At 37.1% G+C, this 18,309-nt stretch overlaps 1 protein-coding gene across 2 annotated transcripts in view; it reads right to left on the minus strand.

Moving 5' to 3' along the window:
- Positions 1-14,042: 14,042 nt before the first annotated feature.
- LGI1 (leucine rich glioma inactivated 1) overlaps positions 14,043-18,309 on the minus strand; it is a 28,947-nt gene continuing 24,680 nt past the window's right edge. For both annotated transcript variants that reach the window (XM_036385836.2, XM_036385837.2), the window contains 4 exons: positions 17,272-17,343; positions 15,880-16,049; positions 15,302-15,466; positions 14,043-15,217 (listed from right to left, as the gene is read on the minus strand). In XM_036385836.2, the coding sequence (XP_036241729.1) occupies positions 14,400-15,217; positions 15,302-15,466; positions 15,880-16,049; positions 17,272-17,343 (1,225 nt within the window). In that variant the 3' untranslated portion in view covers positions 14,043-14,399. The remainder of the gene's footprint in view (positions 15,218-15,301; positions 15,467-15,879; positions 16,050-17,271; positions 17,344-18,309) is intronic.

Genomic DNA, 18,309 nt, shown 5'->3' on the forward strand with positions numbered 1-18,309 from the left:
TCTATTAAAAGGAAAGATTTATGCTCACATTCATCTCTTAGCTGCATAAATTAATCTCTGTTTACTTCTTTATTCTTAACAAAGGGAAATGTAATCTACAGCTTTAGCAACATGAATGCCAAATGGTAGATAAAAGCTATTTCCTACAAACGATTTTAAGTTTTCCCTCAAGCTACCTCATAAAAGCTATTTCAAGCTTTTGGTGTCTCTAATTTAGCACATTTTATAGTCCATGCTAACCCACCAGAGGCGGTAAGTATTTCGTTATCTTGGAGCCAGCAGTTGATTAATACGACCAGAATTGTTTCACAAAATGTTCTTAGCTAAAAATTAGATGTGCTATATCAATTATTAAAATAAGAGAAATCAATTAATAAGGTTGTGTTGAAATCAGAATTATTCCTAAATATTTACATTATCTGAACTTCTGTTGCTATAAACCAAGAAAATAATTAAATATATGCTGCAGTATTTATGATCAACTTGTGTTACAGTTCCTATCAACATAGCTCTCTACAAAGTCTATACTAAAGCTTTACTAAATCTTTCCTCTGGAGATAAAAATTTTCCCAAATTTCTCTTAATTAAGAAGTTACTTTTTCTTAATGCACTTATCTATTCATCAGAGTTTCATTTAGAGAGAAAGGTGCAAATAAACCTGGCAGCCTGCTGTTTTCTGAAGAAACTTCCCCTTCCCTGCACTCCAAGGCAGCTTTCACAGGCCACTGTTCCAAGAATCACCAACACAAAGTTAGAGCTGTCCTTCCCCAGACGAGTTTTGGTGGAAGGGCAGTGGGGATTCTCTCAGCAGCCATCCCAAGCTGCTGATGCCACAGGTGTCTCAGGGGAACACCTGGCACATCCCCTGGGCAGTGGGGGTGGAGCAGAGCACACCCACCCCAACTTTTGTGGCTGTCTGCACAGCCACTGGGTGAGTTGCCTTTGGAGTCAGTAACAGCAGAAGCAGCTGGCTAACTCAAGTCTTCAGTGAACAAAACCAGAGCCCAAACATGGTCCACAGTACAGATACAGAACAAATTTTAATGAGTTCTTACAATTTCTGGCTATTTGTTAAAATGTGCAGACTATATATTTATTTTAAAATAGTAAATTTTTTAAGTGCCAAGTGCTGAGCTGCAGAGAGTTTCAAAGAGACTGCAACAGCCCCCTCCGTACCCCTCCATGTCTGGTTTTGAAAGGGAACATCTGAGGGCAGTGTTTGTTTATGCCAAGATACATGAAGTCTTCTGTTTGCTCCTGGTCAAACTGCCAGGTTTGTCTCAGCTTGAGAGCTTCCAAGTTCTTGTAAAATACAACCCTCTTCCCTGAACAAGGAAACAGAGCAGTTGCAGCTGCCCAAACTAAGCAGCAGTCAAATGTAATTTGCAGGCATGCTGCCCTAGATTGGAAAATTAAGTACCTGCATAAATGTGCAGGTCAATGTCTAATGCAGCTTTTTCAAGTACAGATTAAGTCTCATCTATGTGATACTGTGCCCAGAACTGGCTGTTCCTTTCTCTAGCACATCACCTATAATGTCTTTGCTGAGTGCAAACTCCATAAGAAAAGGCTTTAGTAAGCATGGGCAATTTGATCATTGAAATTAAACTGCAGCACCAGCTAGAATGACATTTATTTGGTTTCCATAAGTGCAGAAAGCGAGCCAGCTCCTGCACAGTCACCACTCTCCGAACACAGAGCTTTCTTAGGTTGCTCGTTCCAAAGGAAGAATATTATCACCCTCATCCAGAATTCAGGCACAGGTTTTGTCACTATAAATGCCAGGAACAATCCAGTACTTGACTGCAGGTTGAGGTACAGGCCTGGCAGGTACTGAAAGTCCTGTAATGAGGTCTGTGTGCCCTGTAAGGGACCCTTTGGTTTCCATCTCCCCCCCTGCAAATGCTGTTTCTGACTCCTCAGAGTGGCTTTCCAGAAACACCAACAAGCACAAATGACAAAGCAATTAAGTAAGTTTTGTGGAGAACCGTGGGACTTTTCTAAGAGATTATAAGAACTTTATCCACTATCACATAACTTCTTTTATCCACCGCTGATATATTCTAATAAGCTTTTTGGAACACTGCTGCTCTTGGACGTTTAGTGAGAACTAAATAATATAAACTGAGGGAGCCCTGGAGCTGACCTGGCCCTTACTCACCTCTCCTGAGGGCAGCACTAAGAGCTCTGCAGAGCTCCAGCAGGAAAGGCATGTGGATTCCTGGTACGTGGAACACCCTGGTGACATCTATCCCAGTTTCATCTGAACATAGCTGTGTCAGCACTGTTAGGTACTGCTTAAGCTATAAAAGTAGTAGATTTAAATCAAAACAGTAGTCCATATCAATGGCTTTTATTCTGTAAAAATGCCAATTCTGTAAAACCAATTTTTTTAAGTTTAAGTTGTTGAGCAAAATTTCATCCAAAGAAATACAGACTAATGTGAAGTAACAAAATAAATAATAAACATGCATGGTTTCCTTTCCTTCTGAAAAGGTTTAACAAAAAAACAGATAAGAATTACTTTCTCAGTTTCTGAACTGGATCCAGCTCTTAAGTGCATTGTAATAACCATTTACCTCTGCACCTGAGTGCCATAAAACAGATGATTATTGCAGCGCCAAGGAGTTTAATTGTCCTGGTCATTCATTCAAACTTCTGTCCAACCCAGAGCTGTTTGGGAATCAGAATAGCTGATGGGCACATCTGGTGCCCTGAGAGGTCATCTACTCCACCCTCCCCTGCTCAAAGCAGGGTCAGCTGGAGTTCAAGACTCTCTCCCTGTTGGGATTCCGAATATCTCCAAGGATGGAGACTGCACCAGCTCCCTGGGCAACATGCTCCTGTGTGCAAACACACATTAAAAAAAAACAAACTTTAAAACAAAAGTTATGTTTAAAATGAGTGAAAACTTGTAGTCTTGCAGCCCAGTGAAAATGTGGTCCATATGAGCTCCTGCCTCCCTATCCCTATAAAACCCTGTCTTAGTGGGTTTTATGTCCACCTCAGGTGTCAGAAGAGACCTGTATTTTTCAGCTTCCCTGTTAAGGTGGATGGTGAATGAGTCCAGGTTTTGACATCACCACAAATTGCTCCTGCATGTATATATAGGACTGTTGTACAAACATTTTAATCTTGTGTCACAGTATGTTCCAAGCATCACAGTCTTCTTCTTCCTGAGTTGGTGGTTGTAATGAGTAGTATTATAAAACAGGAGATGGGGTGGAACATTGAAATAATAGGGAATCCTGCAATTATGGTCAGTATAAGGGAGATATCCTGAGGCTCTTTTTAACTGCATTTTCCAGATTGCACTACTAGCAGTTGCTCTTCAGGAAACTGATTGTATTGAGATAGGTAAATTCAGTAGAAGTAGGAAGTAAAAAAAGTTCTGGGGTCTCCAGAATGGAAGAATTTATTTTCTTTACTTCTGAAGAATTGAAAAATAATGGATAAGCAGGACAATATTAAAATTCTGCTTCTATACTTGTTAGGGTGCTTTCAATCCAGTATTAAAGGTATACTGCTTAGCTGACTTTTGTCACATAAAGGTCATGCTTCTGTCCTCAGATGGCTTAACTGCACTGCTTGCTAAGCAATCAAGTCTCTGTAGCTAGTATTCCTGGAAGGATAAATTAAAAATAATTTTCTACGTACTCTGAAGACCATAGTGTTTTCATTCTTGTATTTCACATGAATGTCTGCAGAGCTTATGCAAATTTAGATGGTGATCTTTAAAAAGTTATGCAATTTTTAATTCTCTTTAAGCACATGGAAAAGGCTATTATTCCAATACATCTTGGACATTTTCTTTTACTCACCAAATGAAAAATCTGTATGATTCTTCCTTTTTCTATCATTTTATTTCCACCAAAGAAAACAAACATCTGAGCAAACCCATAGAGTGAACTGTAGTTCACTCACTGTTGGGAAAGAACTCACTGTTGGAAAAGAAAATGAACAGCAGTACTGGTTTTGTGGATCATTTGTATTTGCCACAGGCCAAAACTGTAATAAGTTTCATAAAGCACTGTGGTGGTGGTGGGTGGCATTCAGGCCTTGGCCTGCTACTCTGAGGAAGCAGCAGCACTTGCTGTAGTACTGCAGTGAAGTTTTATAGATTGCTACAAGTATATCACGCTATTCTCAGTGAAAGGAGTTTTTAACAATAAATGTGTATTTACACTGCTTGTGTGCCTCTGCCTCAGGTGTAACTCCTCCATGTCAGGTGCATACACACACAGAGGTATGTTCTTAGTTTATGCAGTGATACAGTGCAGGTAATGAACAGAATTCCTAATGTTTCAAACTGGCAGTGCTTGAGAAGACATGTACAAGGTTATTATTTCTACTTCTTTAGGAGAATCTATATTTTTAATATAAACTTGGCAAGGCAACCAGTGTGAAAGTCTGAATTTGGAAAAATCTCCCTTCTGGCAAAAGAATTGTGGGTGGGGTTTTATTCAGGCATATTGTCTCATTTGGTGGGTTGGAGGTATCTGAGTACTCACTATACACAAAAAACTTCCAGGAAAGTGCTTTTTTTTTTTTTTTTTTTTTTTTTTACTGCTAGAGGAATACAGATTCACTGTTGCACAGGAATTCTTACAATTCCAGTTGTTTATTGGAGCCATTTATGCAGTGAATGCAATCTTGGCATGTTCCCTTTGCCTCACTGCACTTCCTGATGTGTCAGTACTATTTTTAGTTATGAGTTATCAGATTAGCCATAAAACTGAGTAAAGATCTGTTCCCTTTGAATAAGTTGTTACTCATAAAGATTAAGATCAGTCAGTGATGCACAGTGGAAAAAAAAGAAGGAAAATACAAGAAACTTTAAAAGGAATCCAGAAAAAAATCAAAAATTGATGGCATATGGTTATGAAAAAGAAGAAATGAGCATGCTAGAATTTATGCATGCACTGCCCTGGGTAGGTGCTTCTTCTGGTAAGCATCTCCTCCCAGTGGTTTCTTAAATTTAGATCTTTCCAAAATACAGTGCTTCATTTTGAAATATCTAAATTTGGTGTTTCAACAATATAAGTCCCAAACATATTTTTAATTTAAAATTCTTTCCCAAATCTATCCCATTTTCTGGATCTTTCAAAAAAAACATGTTTGGGAATTTTGGTAGCTCTTCTTTGGTAACTCTTCTTTTTTCTACCTCTCTCTTGGAGACGTTCTTGGAAATCTTGGAAGTAATTTTTCCTGTTATTTAGTTGCCACTATGTATAACTGAAATTACTATAAAAGCTTGTTCCACACAGCTACTAAAGCCAAAGGGCTTGAAAGAGGGAAGGACAGATATTCTTTGAAACACAGATAGAAAAAACAGGAGTAGGCAGAAGGTTATCAGTTACCATTCTGCAACCTGCTTGAGTAGAAATGATACAATCATTAAATACATACTCCTTTAAGTTACTCAGTAGAGAATTAGGAGCAGACAAGAGGGAGTATTTCTTTCTTGTTCATAGCACGAAGCACCATGGAGAGAAAAAAAACAAAGGAGATATAAAATATTATGTAATCTTAAAGTTTGTGGTGGTGACTTTCCAGAGATTTCTGGCAGGCAGTACAGTACAAAAATCAGAAAACAGAAGTACAACTTGAGGGTCAGAGCTCCCTAGGAGGAATGAAGGAAAGTGGAAATTGCTCATAGTTGCCATTTTTGCTTCTTTTGTTCTCTTCTATAATGCCCTTTGTGACTGTGAGAAGATAATTTGTTCAATTATATTTTGTCACTGTCACTTTAACTGACTTTTTACAGCAGTAGTAGAAATGACTAAATGTATAGTTTCTCTTCGTGGAAAGGGAGAGAACTATTTCAATCAGCTGCATTTCTTGGCACTTACACAGTATGTTTCCTATTCTGTGAGCTATCTGCCTGGGGCTGCTCTGCAGGGCAAGAAGGGGGATGCTTCCTTACTTGCAACTCCTATGAATTATTAAGCAATTGTTTATATGCCTTACTTGAAGGAGATTATTCTTCATTAGCTTCTACTTTTCCCCAGAATAAAAATTACATAAAATGTAAATAACCTTGTCACAGGTGATGGTTCAATATTAGTGCATTGGGACTCTATAATACATTTATATATTTTTATATACGTGAATGATTTATTCTATTGTTACATTATTATATAAAGCATTTTTATGTTGGTATGTATATATAGACATATGATAAACATATGAAACACCAACATCATTCAGCCTGTGCACCTCTCACCTTATTCCAACAAGCTGGTGCAATGCTCACTCCTGTCAGTTTGCTTGTACCAGTATGTTCAAAGGGGAGTGATCTGAAATGCAGCTCCAGCTTTTGTTAAGGAAAGAAAACCTTGCAATACAGATTTGAAAGCCCTTTTGTTTTGTCAGTCACAGACACAATGTTTTTTTTTTTCATTATTTTTTAATTGAGTCAGTGCTCCTTCATTACCTCCACGAGCCGCAATGCAGAAGAGCGTTCCTCATTAGAGCAAAAACCCTGCTGCTGCCTTGCATGAGGGATGTACCTATTCTGGGCATTTGCTGTCCACAAGATCACCTCCTTAAGGAAGGAAGCAGGGTTTCTTTTCCTTTCTTGCAGGAGGCTGAGAGGGTATACTGGGAAATCATAGTGCTGTAATTCCATATTGTTGGGTTTTCTAATAAGCATCACTTCTGGCCAAGCAGGCAGGACACTGGAGCACACGAGCCCAGGTCTAACTCCAAATGGTTATTTTTATGTCCCTGTAACCTCAGCTAGCTCAGATCCTGTGAACAGTGCCAGAGTGGCAGCCCCCTAGGAATGGGCTGACCAAGCTTTTGCGGCGTGTGCTGACCTCTGCAATCTGTTCCTGGCTCCCAGCAAGTGGACGCTAAGTGAGCTCAGGTTTGATGACACACACAAGCTGATTACTCCCTCTGAAATACCAGCAAAACTGGGAATGTTCTGACATGCACAAGCTGCTGCCCTCAAGACCTTGCTGAGTTGTCCTTGTCACTGAGAGGAACGCCTCTGGTCTGTGGCTGTACTTCAAGGAAAATGTTTCTGTTGAGGCATGACTGGAGCTCGTTCTCTTCTTCCAAGGGCAGCTTCTGGGCTGCCTGCTCTGTGTGCAGGAGCAAGGAGGGCTATAAGCTATTCTCAGAAAAGGAAGGAACTTTGCAATTTACTGGTTCAAGGGAGTCTGGCTGTATAGAGTGATATTGCTATGGCATAATTTATTTGTAATAGTCTTGCCAGGTACACTTTGCAGTTCATATCATGCTTTAAGTGATTATTTTGCAATTGTACTTAATTGCATTTATACAACTTTTGGATGAAGTCACAACCAGAACCATAAGATTTTTTGATAAACAGTAGAAATTAGCTTCCATTTTTCTTACTCTTAGATCCTCTGATTGCATCACTGCTCTCAAAATCATTTTACAGAAATTCTGAAATGAGTTGTAATTTTGGAACAAACATTCATTTCCAATTTGGTTCAAGCTAATAAAATATGATTATCATAGTGCTGTTGCAGTTTGATATAGTCCAGAACCCTGTATAAAAAGGCAAAGCTTTTCTAGCAGGTGTTGTACCAGATATTTTTTCCTGGTCTCAGCCTTAAAGTGAGTTTAGTTTTAAGGACTCGTTATCTTAAATAATGCGAAGAAAAAGTTAATTATAAGATTTAAGACTAGACTTTTGTCAGTGCATATGAATTATTTAGAAGCAGAGGATTTTTATTTGTGATTGCAATCTATAATCCAGGTAGCTAATGCCTTCAAGTGTAAACATTAAAAGAATGCTCTCTTTTTAGTAGTAGTCTGTCTGTCAGAAAATTTACATATTCACATGTGCAATTAAATTTTCTGTTCCCGATTTATCATTTTTCTTCTTTGTTTCACACATTGGAGCAACATAGGCATGGTGATTTTCCTGAATGGGCAGTATCTTTATGTTATTGTATATGGGGGAAAAAAGAGGGCAGGATAAGGGTTTCAAATTACAGTTATTTGGAAACTGTGACAAGGAGAATTGCTTGTTTGTTTGTTAGTTTTTCCAAAATTGTTGATCTGTTTCTGTGGTTTAGAAATTACTCCTTCACAGTACAATACTATTACCTGCTTAATCATAAGGTACTTTGCTACTAATATTCCTACAGCTCTAATACTCAAAGCTTAATAATAAGCTTATAAAAAGCTGAGTTCTGTTCTTCCCATGGGAATCTACTTCTGTCATGACTTACATAGCTGAAGTCAGCCTAAGTTGTGCAATTACATTCTCAAGTGCTTGCAAATTGTTTGCCAAAATTTTTTAAATGTTGACATAATTTCAAGGAATTATGTTGCTGGTATTTTACAGATTTTTTCCATGTTCACATTCTCAGTATTGTAAATGCTTCTGAATGGCTGTGTCACATGTAAATCTTATATATTTTGTTTTGTGGACCTCAGCAACAAAGTTGAGCTAATTTCTGAGCACTGTGTCTCAAGAACTGAAAATAGGAAATGCAATACTGGAGCACAGTCATTATACAGCTGCTTGGCTTTTCATCCCAAATGGTTACAACCAGATGTTTCTCACAGAAGTGCAAAGACTCTTCTTTTCCCTAGTAAAGAGCAATTTTGTTCAGTACTAAAGTGATAGAATTATTTTTTAATGTAATTTATCCATGTTTGACTTTCTGAATGCTGTATTATTGTCACCTATGTCACTGCCTATGACAGTGAATGCCACAGTTTAATTTGTGGGGGATGGTATTTTGGCTTATGGCTTGGGATTTGATAGTGTCAAGTGCTTCCTTCAATAATTTTTTCCACATCTCTCTGAGTCCTTAATTACCTTGCAGAGTTTTTTGAGATGGCTACATGAGTACTGCATGCAGTATCTCAAATAAGGCAACAGCAGTGATTTGCCATGACATGTACTGTTGTAGTCTCCCTATTATCCTGTACGTGTGGTAGCATTATCTGTTCTTTCCTGTTGCTGTACATTGAGATCAGTATCTTTCTGAGTTGTTCACAACAATGTCAAGTTGACTTTCTCTACTGCTAATTTTAGACTTTGTGAGCATTTCTTTCCTATGTTTAGTATTTTGCCTTTCTGGACCCTCAACTTCACTAGTCATCCTGTCCCACTTGCTTAGTTACCTAATTTCCCCTGAAATTTTACACTTCCATTTTCATTTATAATTTCAGGGAAATATGGATCTTACTGGTCTGAAATTCCACTGGTTATTTATCCCATTAGCTTTTTTAAAAAATAGGTATAATATTTGTTACTTCTAGTTCTTTTGCACATAAATGGTTTTTAATGAAGGACTATGTATTCTTAGCAGATCAGCCTGTTTATTCTGAAGCTCTTTCAGTATTTTTGGATGCTCACCATCTGGGCAGGTTGACAACTTGCTAACATACTGGTGTTGCTATCCAGGCCTTCGAACAGGAAGGGAGAATGGGTCAGAAAGTCCTTTTTCAATTGAAATAATTCAGTAGGAAGAATAAAGTAAGGCTGAGTTGAAAACAACTTTTGAGAATTCAGAAATTGATTTGATGAATGGGAGATTGGGAACAGTAACATAATTATTGCTATCACCCATTTCCGTTTATTTGGAGTATAAATAAACAATTATATGAATATAAATATGCATATTTAGGAGCAAATTGCTTTCTACTGTAACAAATTTGAAGACAGAAGTATTACACTACCATAACTAATTGGAGCGATTCAGAGTCTCAAAGCACAAATACAACACCACTTCTGTATAGCACACTGGAGGCTCTTTGTAGTTCCAGTTCATTTCAGGAAAATTCCTGAATAGAAATAGGGTTAGGTTTGCCTCTGAGCACTTTGTTTAAGTGAACTATAAACAGAGACATGCCTGTAACACCAGCCATTAGAATTCAGAGTCATCAGTAAGGAAGAAAAGTTGCCATTAGCAGTAAGTCAGGCAGTGTACCGCAGATCGGTCTGGAGGAGTTGAACTCCCCAAGACCTCGACATTTATCGGTGAGTTCCCAGCCACAAGAACACACTCAGCCATTCTAATCAATAGGAGTCTAAATCACAGCTTTACTGCCACACTTAGGTCTCCAGATCAGCAGGAAGGAGAGGGGAATGCTTGCAGGCAGATGAAAGGTAGTGGGAACTGTTGGCAATATGTATAACAAATCAGAGAGAAAACTCGATAGGCAGTGGGGGAGGCATTAACAGCTGAGTGAATTGAGTGCTTGGGTTTGCATTTTCCATCTGCTGAGCCTGGCTTAACTTCTGTCTGGCAGGGCCCTGGCCCTTTCAGTGGGCAGTAGAGTGCTCACCGCTCCCTTTGTGCCACCAGGGCTGAGACTGATGTAGCAGAGAGGTGTCAAAAAGGAAAAAAATCCACATATTAGGATCATGGACGTAGTGCATTAAGTTTGTAAGCCTCTTACTGTATTTTGCAAGAACTGGGTGATTATCTGGATTTTCAGGGTTCCCCACTGAGGGGAAACGTGTTTCATGGAAAGGAAAAGACTTCCTTGAAAGGGGAAACTTCCACTCTCTTGAAACTTGCTGTGTGTTTATATTCTGTTCTTAATTGTAACATTTTGGGCATGCTGACTTCTCTGCTTTCTCTTGGTGCTATTGTCAGTCTGAGGACTTTTCGTTACTTCTATAGTTTAAATAGTCTTTATTTTTCATTGAATGCTAACACAATGGATTTTAATGCATATATACATAAATACAGCTGTTTGTGAGCTTCCCACTAGAACATATCAAAGCATATCACACATCATTAACTATGCTAATAATTGTTTCCCATCCTCAAGCATACTTTGAGTGGCTGTTACAACCCCTTCAAATAAAGTTTAAAAATTTCAATATTTAGGAGAAGTTATAATTAAAATGAAATACAAACCAATAATGCATTTCTGTTTGTTTTGTTATCTTACACAACAAGATATTTCCTTATTGAATTTCTTTCTTAGTAGAAGAGTGCTTTTTGGAATATTTTTTCAAATAAAGTAGAAACAAAAAGACCTTCAAGTCCTAGGCATTGCAATAGACAAAAAAAGTTACACATGGTATAGTATCAGGTATTCTGAATGTATTTTATATATCTCTTCCCAAGTACAGAGGTGCATATTCTTTTGTATTTGGGGTCCATTAAAAATCTAATGAAGTAGTTGTAGGAATACAGTAGTATTCCATTAATGTTCTTTTTTTCTATCTTAGACATTAACATGGCTAAGCAGCATCAAGGATCAGCAGTATCCATTAATTACCTTCAATACTGTCTTCTGTAATACATTAAGTACCTTACATACTCTGTCAGTCATAAACAAAACAATTAGGGAGTTTAGAAAATCCATTACAACTACAGAAGACAACCAGTCAGCCACAAGTAACATAGACTTTGCTGAAAAAAATAGGGTTTTTTAAACAGCATTTTAAAAAAGTATCAATGTATATATGATGAAAGGTTCTGTTCTAGTTTTTTTTCTGACTCTTCCACTGATATCAGAAGGAGTACTGAGCAGAGAACCAGGATGGAATAGGCCTTAGCTTTATGCTCAGATGAGCTGTTAAAATGCCCAGTCTCTGAAATCAGCAAGAAACAGCACAGGGAGCCACCTAATGAGCCTTTACACTTTCCTATGTTAAGGATTATGAGTCCTGTTCTAAAAATACCCCAGTTCTTTATATGGTACAAAGAAATGCTCTAGTCACACAATAAGAAACTGGCTGTTGTCCCTGTGAGTCTCCACCTGACATAATGGACTAGAGAAAGGGATTTTCAAAAGAAAACAGGTTTAGATTCAGTATTTTATAGTAATTAGCTGACCTTCCAAAAATGACATAGGCATTAAGAACTTCTCAAATCACTAGTGCTTGACTATAGGAAAAAAATTTCTGAAGGAACAACCAAACTGATACTGCAGTTGTGTTCTCCAGCAGATTGATCCCTTGCCACCGTCCACTGCACCATGGTGAGTTTTATATGTATTGTGAATGTAAAATTCTAGTGACTCACACCCTTGCAGGCATTTAAATTCCTCCTTTAAACCCAGGAGTAACAGTGAATTCCTGTAAGTCTGTCACATCATTTCAGAATGAGGTAAAACTCAGGAGAGCAATCATAGCACTATGATAGCATAGGCCTTAGCCAGCACAGCTGGCTGGTTCTGGAATACATTTCCATGAAATGTAACTTTTTCAAGGTACACTGTGAGGCAATATGCTGTTTGTAAATAAATGTTGGTAGCAGATTAGCAAGTTTCTCCAACTCCACTTAAATTCAGCCAGATGTTTATAATATGTTCATAATGAGAAGGATGCATAGCCATTATCTTTAGAATTTGATAGAGAGTGCATGTAGGCAAGTATAATGGGAAAAATAAGATAAAAACCAGTGCACATAATTCAATAGGACCTTAAGTAAAAGATTGAAACAGAAGACAAGAAGAGTAGAAAACATTTAATGGTTTGCTGGTAGATTGGAGATGAGTTCATGACTTTATATTTCATTCCTTTCCCATGCAAAGGGCACTGAAGAAGAAAGTGAGTTGGCAATCACAGATATGCAGCCAATGCTGAGAAATAAAAAAAAATATTATTTGGCTTCATCTGGAGTTTGAAATCATGCTGATGTAACAGCTAAAACTATATAAAGGCAATATGGTTTGACATATAAAGGAAACTGCCAGACAAGAGAGTATTTATTAAGATGATTTTTGGAAATGTATTTAAGAAACAATTGGGAAGTTTCAGCTGTGAAACATAGTTAAAATCTTTCCACTCACATTGTAAATACTTACGGAATAGGTAGTTACTAAGCCAAATGCTTAGCAGAGCATATGCAGCTATGGATAAAAAGACACCAGAAAAATTAACTTATTAGAGTAGTATTGTTCAGGTGAGAATTTTTCATTTTAAATAACCTTAAATATAAAAAACCTCCATTATTTATTACAGAAGCATACTGTTTAGGACTAGCTTCCTAAATATACATTAATCAGCTCGTGTGATTAGCTGACATGCACAGTATGATTAGTTTTATTCACCAGTCAAGATCTGTGAATGGTAGAAATGTCTAGAAATGAACACAGTATTCATGTCTCTATTTTAAAGATGGCACTGAAGCACAATGCTTGGTAACTTAAGTGAATGCAAAGGTATCTAAAATAAACTTGAGCTTTCCTCCTGAGCTCCACCAAATCATCTTCAGCATCAGTGTAGGTTTCTCTCAAGTGGTGCACTACATGAATGCAAACAAAAGACTATTTTAACTTTGAGCTTGTGATAGATTTTCATGCCACATTCAGATTTGGCACAATTTTTTTAACAGATATAGTTAGCCTCCCTGGAGTTGCATACACTATACAAACTGACTTCATTCGAAGTTCCCTGAATTTCAGAAGTACCTGGTACTAAGATTCATTGCAGGGTAGTGGAAAAAAATAATTCCCATTCACTAGCTTCATTCAGAATAAGGAATAAATTCATTGAAGACTAAATAATTGCAATTACAGTGGAAGGACTGACAAGGACACAGAATTCATGCAAGTGATGTGTGACAGTTCAGCTATAGAAATAATGCTAGCTGAAAAATAAGCTTTGCTTCTAGCTTTCTGCACAGTAACAGCCCCAGTGCTGTACAAGATATTTGTTTTGTGCTTCTTCAGCATCAGGTGAAGAAACACAGACCTTTACCTTGTCTTTTATTCTGCCAAGCTCTTTGTAGATGTTTAGAAACAGCTATACACAGTACAAAGGCCTAGCCTACAATTATATGTGTATAACTGAACCCTTTATCCTACAAGCACATCTAGATAACTGAATTCTTTTTTCTGGTTAGAGTTCTGTTTAAGTCAGTGAAGTTTTACATAAGTGCAAGGATTGTCCAGGTGATAATTTATAGGCTTATGTTTCAATGCAGTATTTTTATCAAGAACTTCTTGTTATTAGTAAAACCCACCTGATCTTTCGTGCATCTTCTATGCAGTACAACACTGCACTGGGCAATATGCCTTCTTGGCTTTATTTTTATGTGTATAATATATACACAAATAAAAAGTATCACCTGCAAATAATATTTGGAATGTGAAAGACACAAAATGTAAACATTTTATTTGGCAGTTGTTTCAAACAGGTGAATAAATAAATGGAAAAGTACATCTTAATATTCTTTATAGCAACAGATGCAGTTGCACATGTATTTACATATTGTGGATGCAAAGAACAGTTAATTTAATTTCTTTTTGTTAAAAAATGCAACTTCCAACACCACTAGACTTGACAATTAAAGATGAAGATACTAGTAATACTTTGTTCTAGCAATCTCAACTTTTAAAGGCATTCATTTGGAAGTAAGATAAGAGAGTCATCATGCATTTAGTTCATTTTGTCCGCTTACGGTAGAAAGTCTGATGTAATCTCAGAATTATGAGTGTCATGCGCTTAAGTCAACTATGACATGTTTATAAATCAATGTAGTTCCCTTAAAACTTGAAGCAAAGAGAAAATCTCGTTTATCGATGGAGACATGTATGAAAGATCTTGGTGCCTGCACGTTTAATTCTTGAAACTTCACAAATTTTGCCTTTTCCACATCCCAATAATAGACTTGAGTGAAAGAATAATCACTTCCAAGAATGGCATATTGATAATTATTTATCTGAAGCGGTTGGAATACCATTGACCCTCGGGATGGCATCCTTTGTAAATCCAGAAATGCTGAACCACCCCATTTCATTACTTTAGAGTCCCCAATAAATCTTGTTAAGCAAATGTATACATCCTCTTTGACCTTGAAATGCTTCACTGCATATGCATCTTCCATATCTTGAATATCAAACCGCTTAACAAATTCATTTGTTCCTTTGTTCCATTGATATATTACAGGTCTTTGCGAACTACTTGACAGAATTAAATGTGGTTTGCCAGATATTTCAAGATACTCCACATCAGTATCTCTGTACCAGGCATGCAGAGACTGATGGGAATAAAATCCATTCCCATTCCATTTGTAAACCGTGGTGAAACCAGCCTTTGAACTGTCTGCAACAACAAAATACCAGTCTTCAGCAATCCTGAAAGTTTCAATGTCATTGGGTTTTCGGATTTTAAGGATTTCAATATCTTGAATTTTTATAAACTTATTAGCAAAAATATCTCTTTTATATATGTGGGAGCCTCCAAACAGCTGTGCGACAATGACATACAGCTGACTCTCAATAACTATAGGTTTACACACAACAGTTGAAGTACCTATAAAAAGAAAAGTAAGAGACAGGGTTAGTACCACTTTTTGGATAATTTGTTGTAAGGTTATTTGTCAAGCAGTGTTCATACCTGTAATGTTGTCGTAATTCCTGAACATCACTTCCACATGGTCCCATTCAAGAAAGATGCATTTTCCAGTAAAAGGCTGAGCAATAACCACATGTTCATCATTCATATATGAGAAAGTATCTACTGACAGAGATTGGTATGGCAGGGACTGATAAACTTCAAATTCTGCAAATTGCACACAACAGATGATAATTACAGAGATACTTTACATACTGTACGGAAAAAACATCTGCTTATCAGATACCAATCTATTACATATTACAGTATTTCATCACTGCTAGAATTTTTCTGTTGATAAAGGAGCACTGCAATTTGGTTTGCAATCTTTCTCAATAAAAAGAGGTACCATTTTATGTCCCAGTTTTCCAAATCATTATGCAACATACTAAAGTTTGAGTAGATACTGAAATATAGGACCCTGCTCCCAAATGATTCCCATGTCAGACTTAGACCAGCAAAGTTCATATTGATTTTAGTAGAAATTCCATCCAGAATGCAGCGTTCCTGCAAAACTGGGCTCTAGAATGAAAAACTACAGCTTTGGCTTTAAGAAGATTAAATAATTTGAGGCACATTACCTGTAATAATGCAATCAAACTCTTTTGGAGAGAGGCTATTGATCTTGCGCTTCTTATATTCTGGTGGGCTTTCACAGTAAATGTCTTCAACAGTTGCATTGGTGCTGCCCAGCCACTCCACTAACCACTTCAGTTTGCAGTCACAATTAAATGCATTGCCTCTAAGATCTCTACAACAAATAAATCATGCATTGAAAAGAAGTAGTCAGCTAATGTATTTCTCCTTGAGAACAACAAAACAGGCTTCTATTAAATACGTGCCCTCTTGCTTATTCTCACTTGAGGCCTTCCTGACTTAATTTCTTCTGAACCATAGTTAAATCTACATACCAGAACCCACACAGATTTAATTATATTAAGGTAATCAAGGAGACCTTAACTTGGTGATCAGTCAGAAATTTTCATCTATTTCCCCAAGTTTACAGGTACACAAAAGCCTCCCAAACTAATGACTCCTGTCTCCTTTGCATTACCCTTTCTCAGTAGAAGCATTCTAGATAAAAAAATAGGAATTAATGTAACCTGATGGTCAGCCCATCAGTATTCACTATCTCCTTTAGCTACACTCATTTAGGGCTTCAGGAGAGACAAGCAAAGGAATTCTGTTTAAGGCTTTTACAGCTGTCTTCAGTCAGATTTGTGGTTGTATGTACAGGAACAGGTGAGCGCCAGGACCAGACTGTGTAACCACCTGGCTACGCTCAGCCTTGCCAAGTAATGCTCCAGATACACTGCCCATGGCCACATCTCACTACTGCAGCTCTGCTCCAGGGATTCAGCCTACCTGCTAATACTGGGAGCAGGCAAAGGATTTTCTGACCTTATTATCCCAGATCAGATGGAACAGGATTTTTACTGGTATTTTTTTAAATTCATATATATATATATATATACACACACACACACATATACATACATACATACATATATATATAAGTGATATTTTGATGTTTTGATATGGTTGCAATTAGATTTAGTATGGGATACTTACTTAGACCCATGCTTTATTGATAAAAGTTAGCTTTCCCAGGAACTTCTTGCACATTAAAATGTTACTCCAGTAAATATCTTCTACCTTCCCTGCATGCCTTGCTCTCTCATGCATCCCTAAGGATCCTCCCTTCTTATTCACAAAACCTTAATGAACATGCAGCTTTATTACATAACTACTAACAATATTACTGATCTTCATAACTGGTGGAATATTCAAAACCATCACAAATTCTCAACAACAGCAGACAAAAAAAAACAAGCCTACTCATACTGTGTAGTCTCTACCCACTAACAAGACCCTTTACTGGCTAGTGGTTTGAATGGTTACTCAGAATGTCCTCTAAAATAATCTCTTTATACTTCTATTATAAGTAAAATATTAATTAATTGCTTTCTTACACATTTGTTAAAGAATCCAAGCCTTTGAATATGTCTTTTGGAAGTGACTGGAGGTTATTATTTGCAAGACTCCTGTAAAAGAAAACACTTCAGTATTAGTCCTAGTTGTTCATGAAACTACACATTTTTGCAAATTGTGATATACTGTGTGGGGTTTTTACTTATGGCAAAGAACACTGGCATTCTCCAACACTTAGTTCTAAAAGATTGCTTTTAAGAATAGCTCATTTACTTTGTGAGTTTTCCTTCCACTAAAATGCCATGCCTCCTTCTGCTTTCTCACTCTTCAGCAGCTTTGCAGCATTTACAATACATCACTTAGCAGAGCAAAAAGTGCTATCACCTTTGGTGTTTTGCCAACACCATTTAACATTTTAAAATAATTAGTCATGATTGGATCTACTGATGTTTTCCCTATGAGATCCCAATACACAGTGCTCATATCACTGCAATTTCCCCACTTTCTTGTACCTCTTCAAGAAGGAAAATCTTACTAATCTGGGCTGATGAACTTAGGTTTAGCTCATAGTTTTTAAAAATATGCAGTAATAGGCAATAAATTGTTGATAAGTGTGAGTTGCTTTCCTAGCATGTGCATGTGTAAATGTTTATTACACCAGCAAAAAAATTTTATTAATTCTCAGTTTTCAATGTTGGAAAAACTTGTTTAAATTCAGCGAGTATTCCATCTAGTAAAAGTGACGAGGAAATGTGAGCAGGCTTTGAACAAACAGTATATTACATTTCAGTCTAACTGTCTCTGTGAGTCTGCCAAAGGTCTCAGATGTCACAGAGGGCATGACAGAAAAAGAATAATGTTGTAGGGTATAGTCTATGTCTCTTTCAATTAACAGAATTATTTATTAGTTATGAGAAGAAACAAAAATAGAAAGAAATCATTCTTGATTAAGATCCCAGTTAGAATCTGTAGCTAGTAAGACTTGGAACCTCTTCTGTTTTAAACATAAATGTTATTTACCAACCACAATTTCTCTATCCAAGCAAAGACACTTAGGCACATATTTAAATACAAGAACA

Source organism: Molothrus ater, chromosome 8 (genome assembly GCF_012460135.2).
Source record: "Molothrus ater isolate BHLD 08-10-18 breed brown headed cowbird chromosome 8, BPBGC_Mater_1.1, whole genome shotgun sequence".
Taxonomy (NCBI): Eukaryota; Metazoa; Chordata; class Aves; order Passeriformes; family Icteridae; genus Molothrus; species Molothrus ater.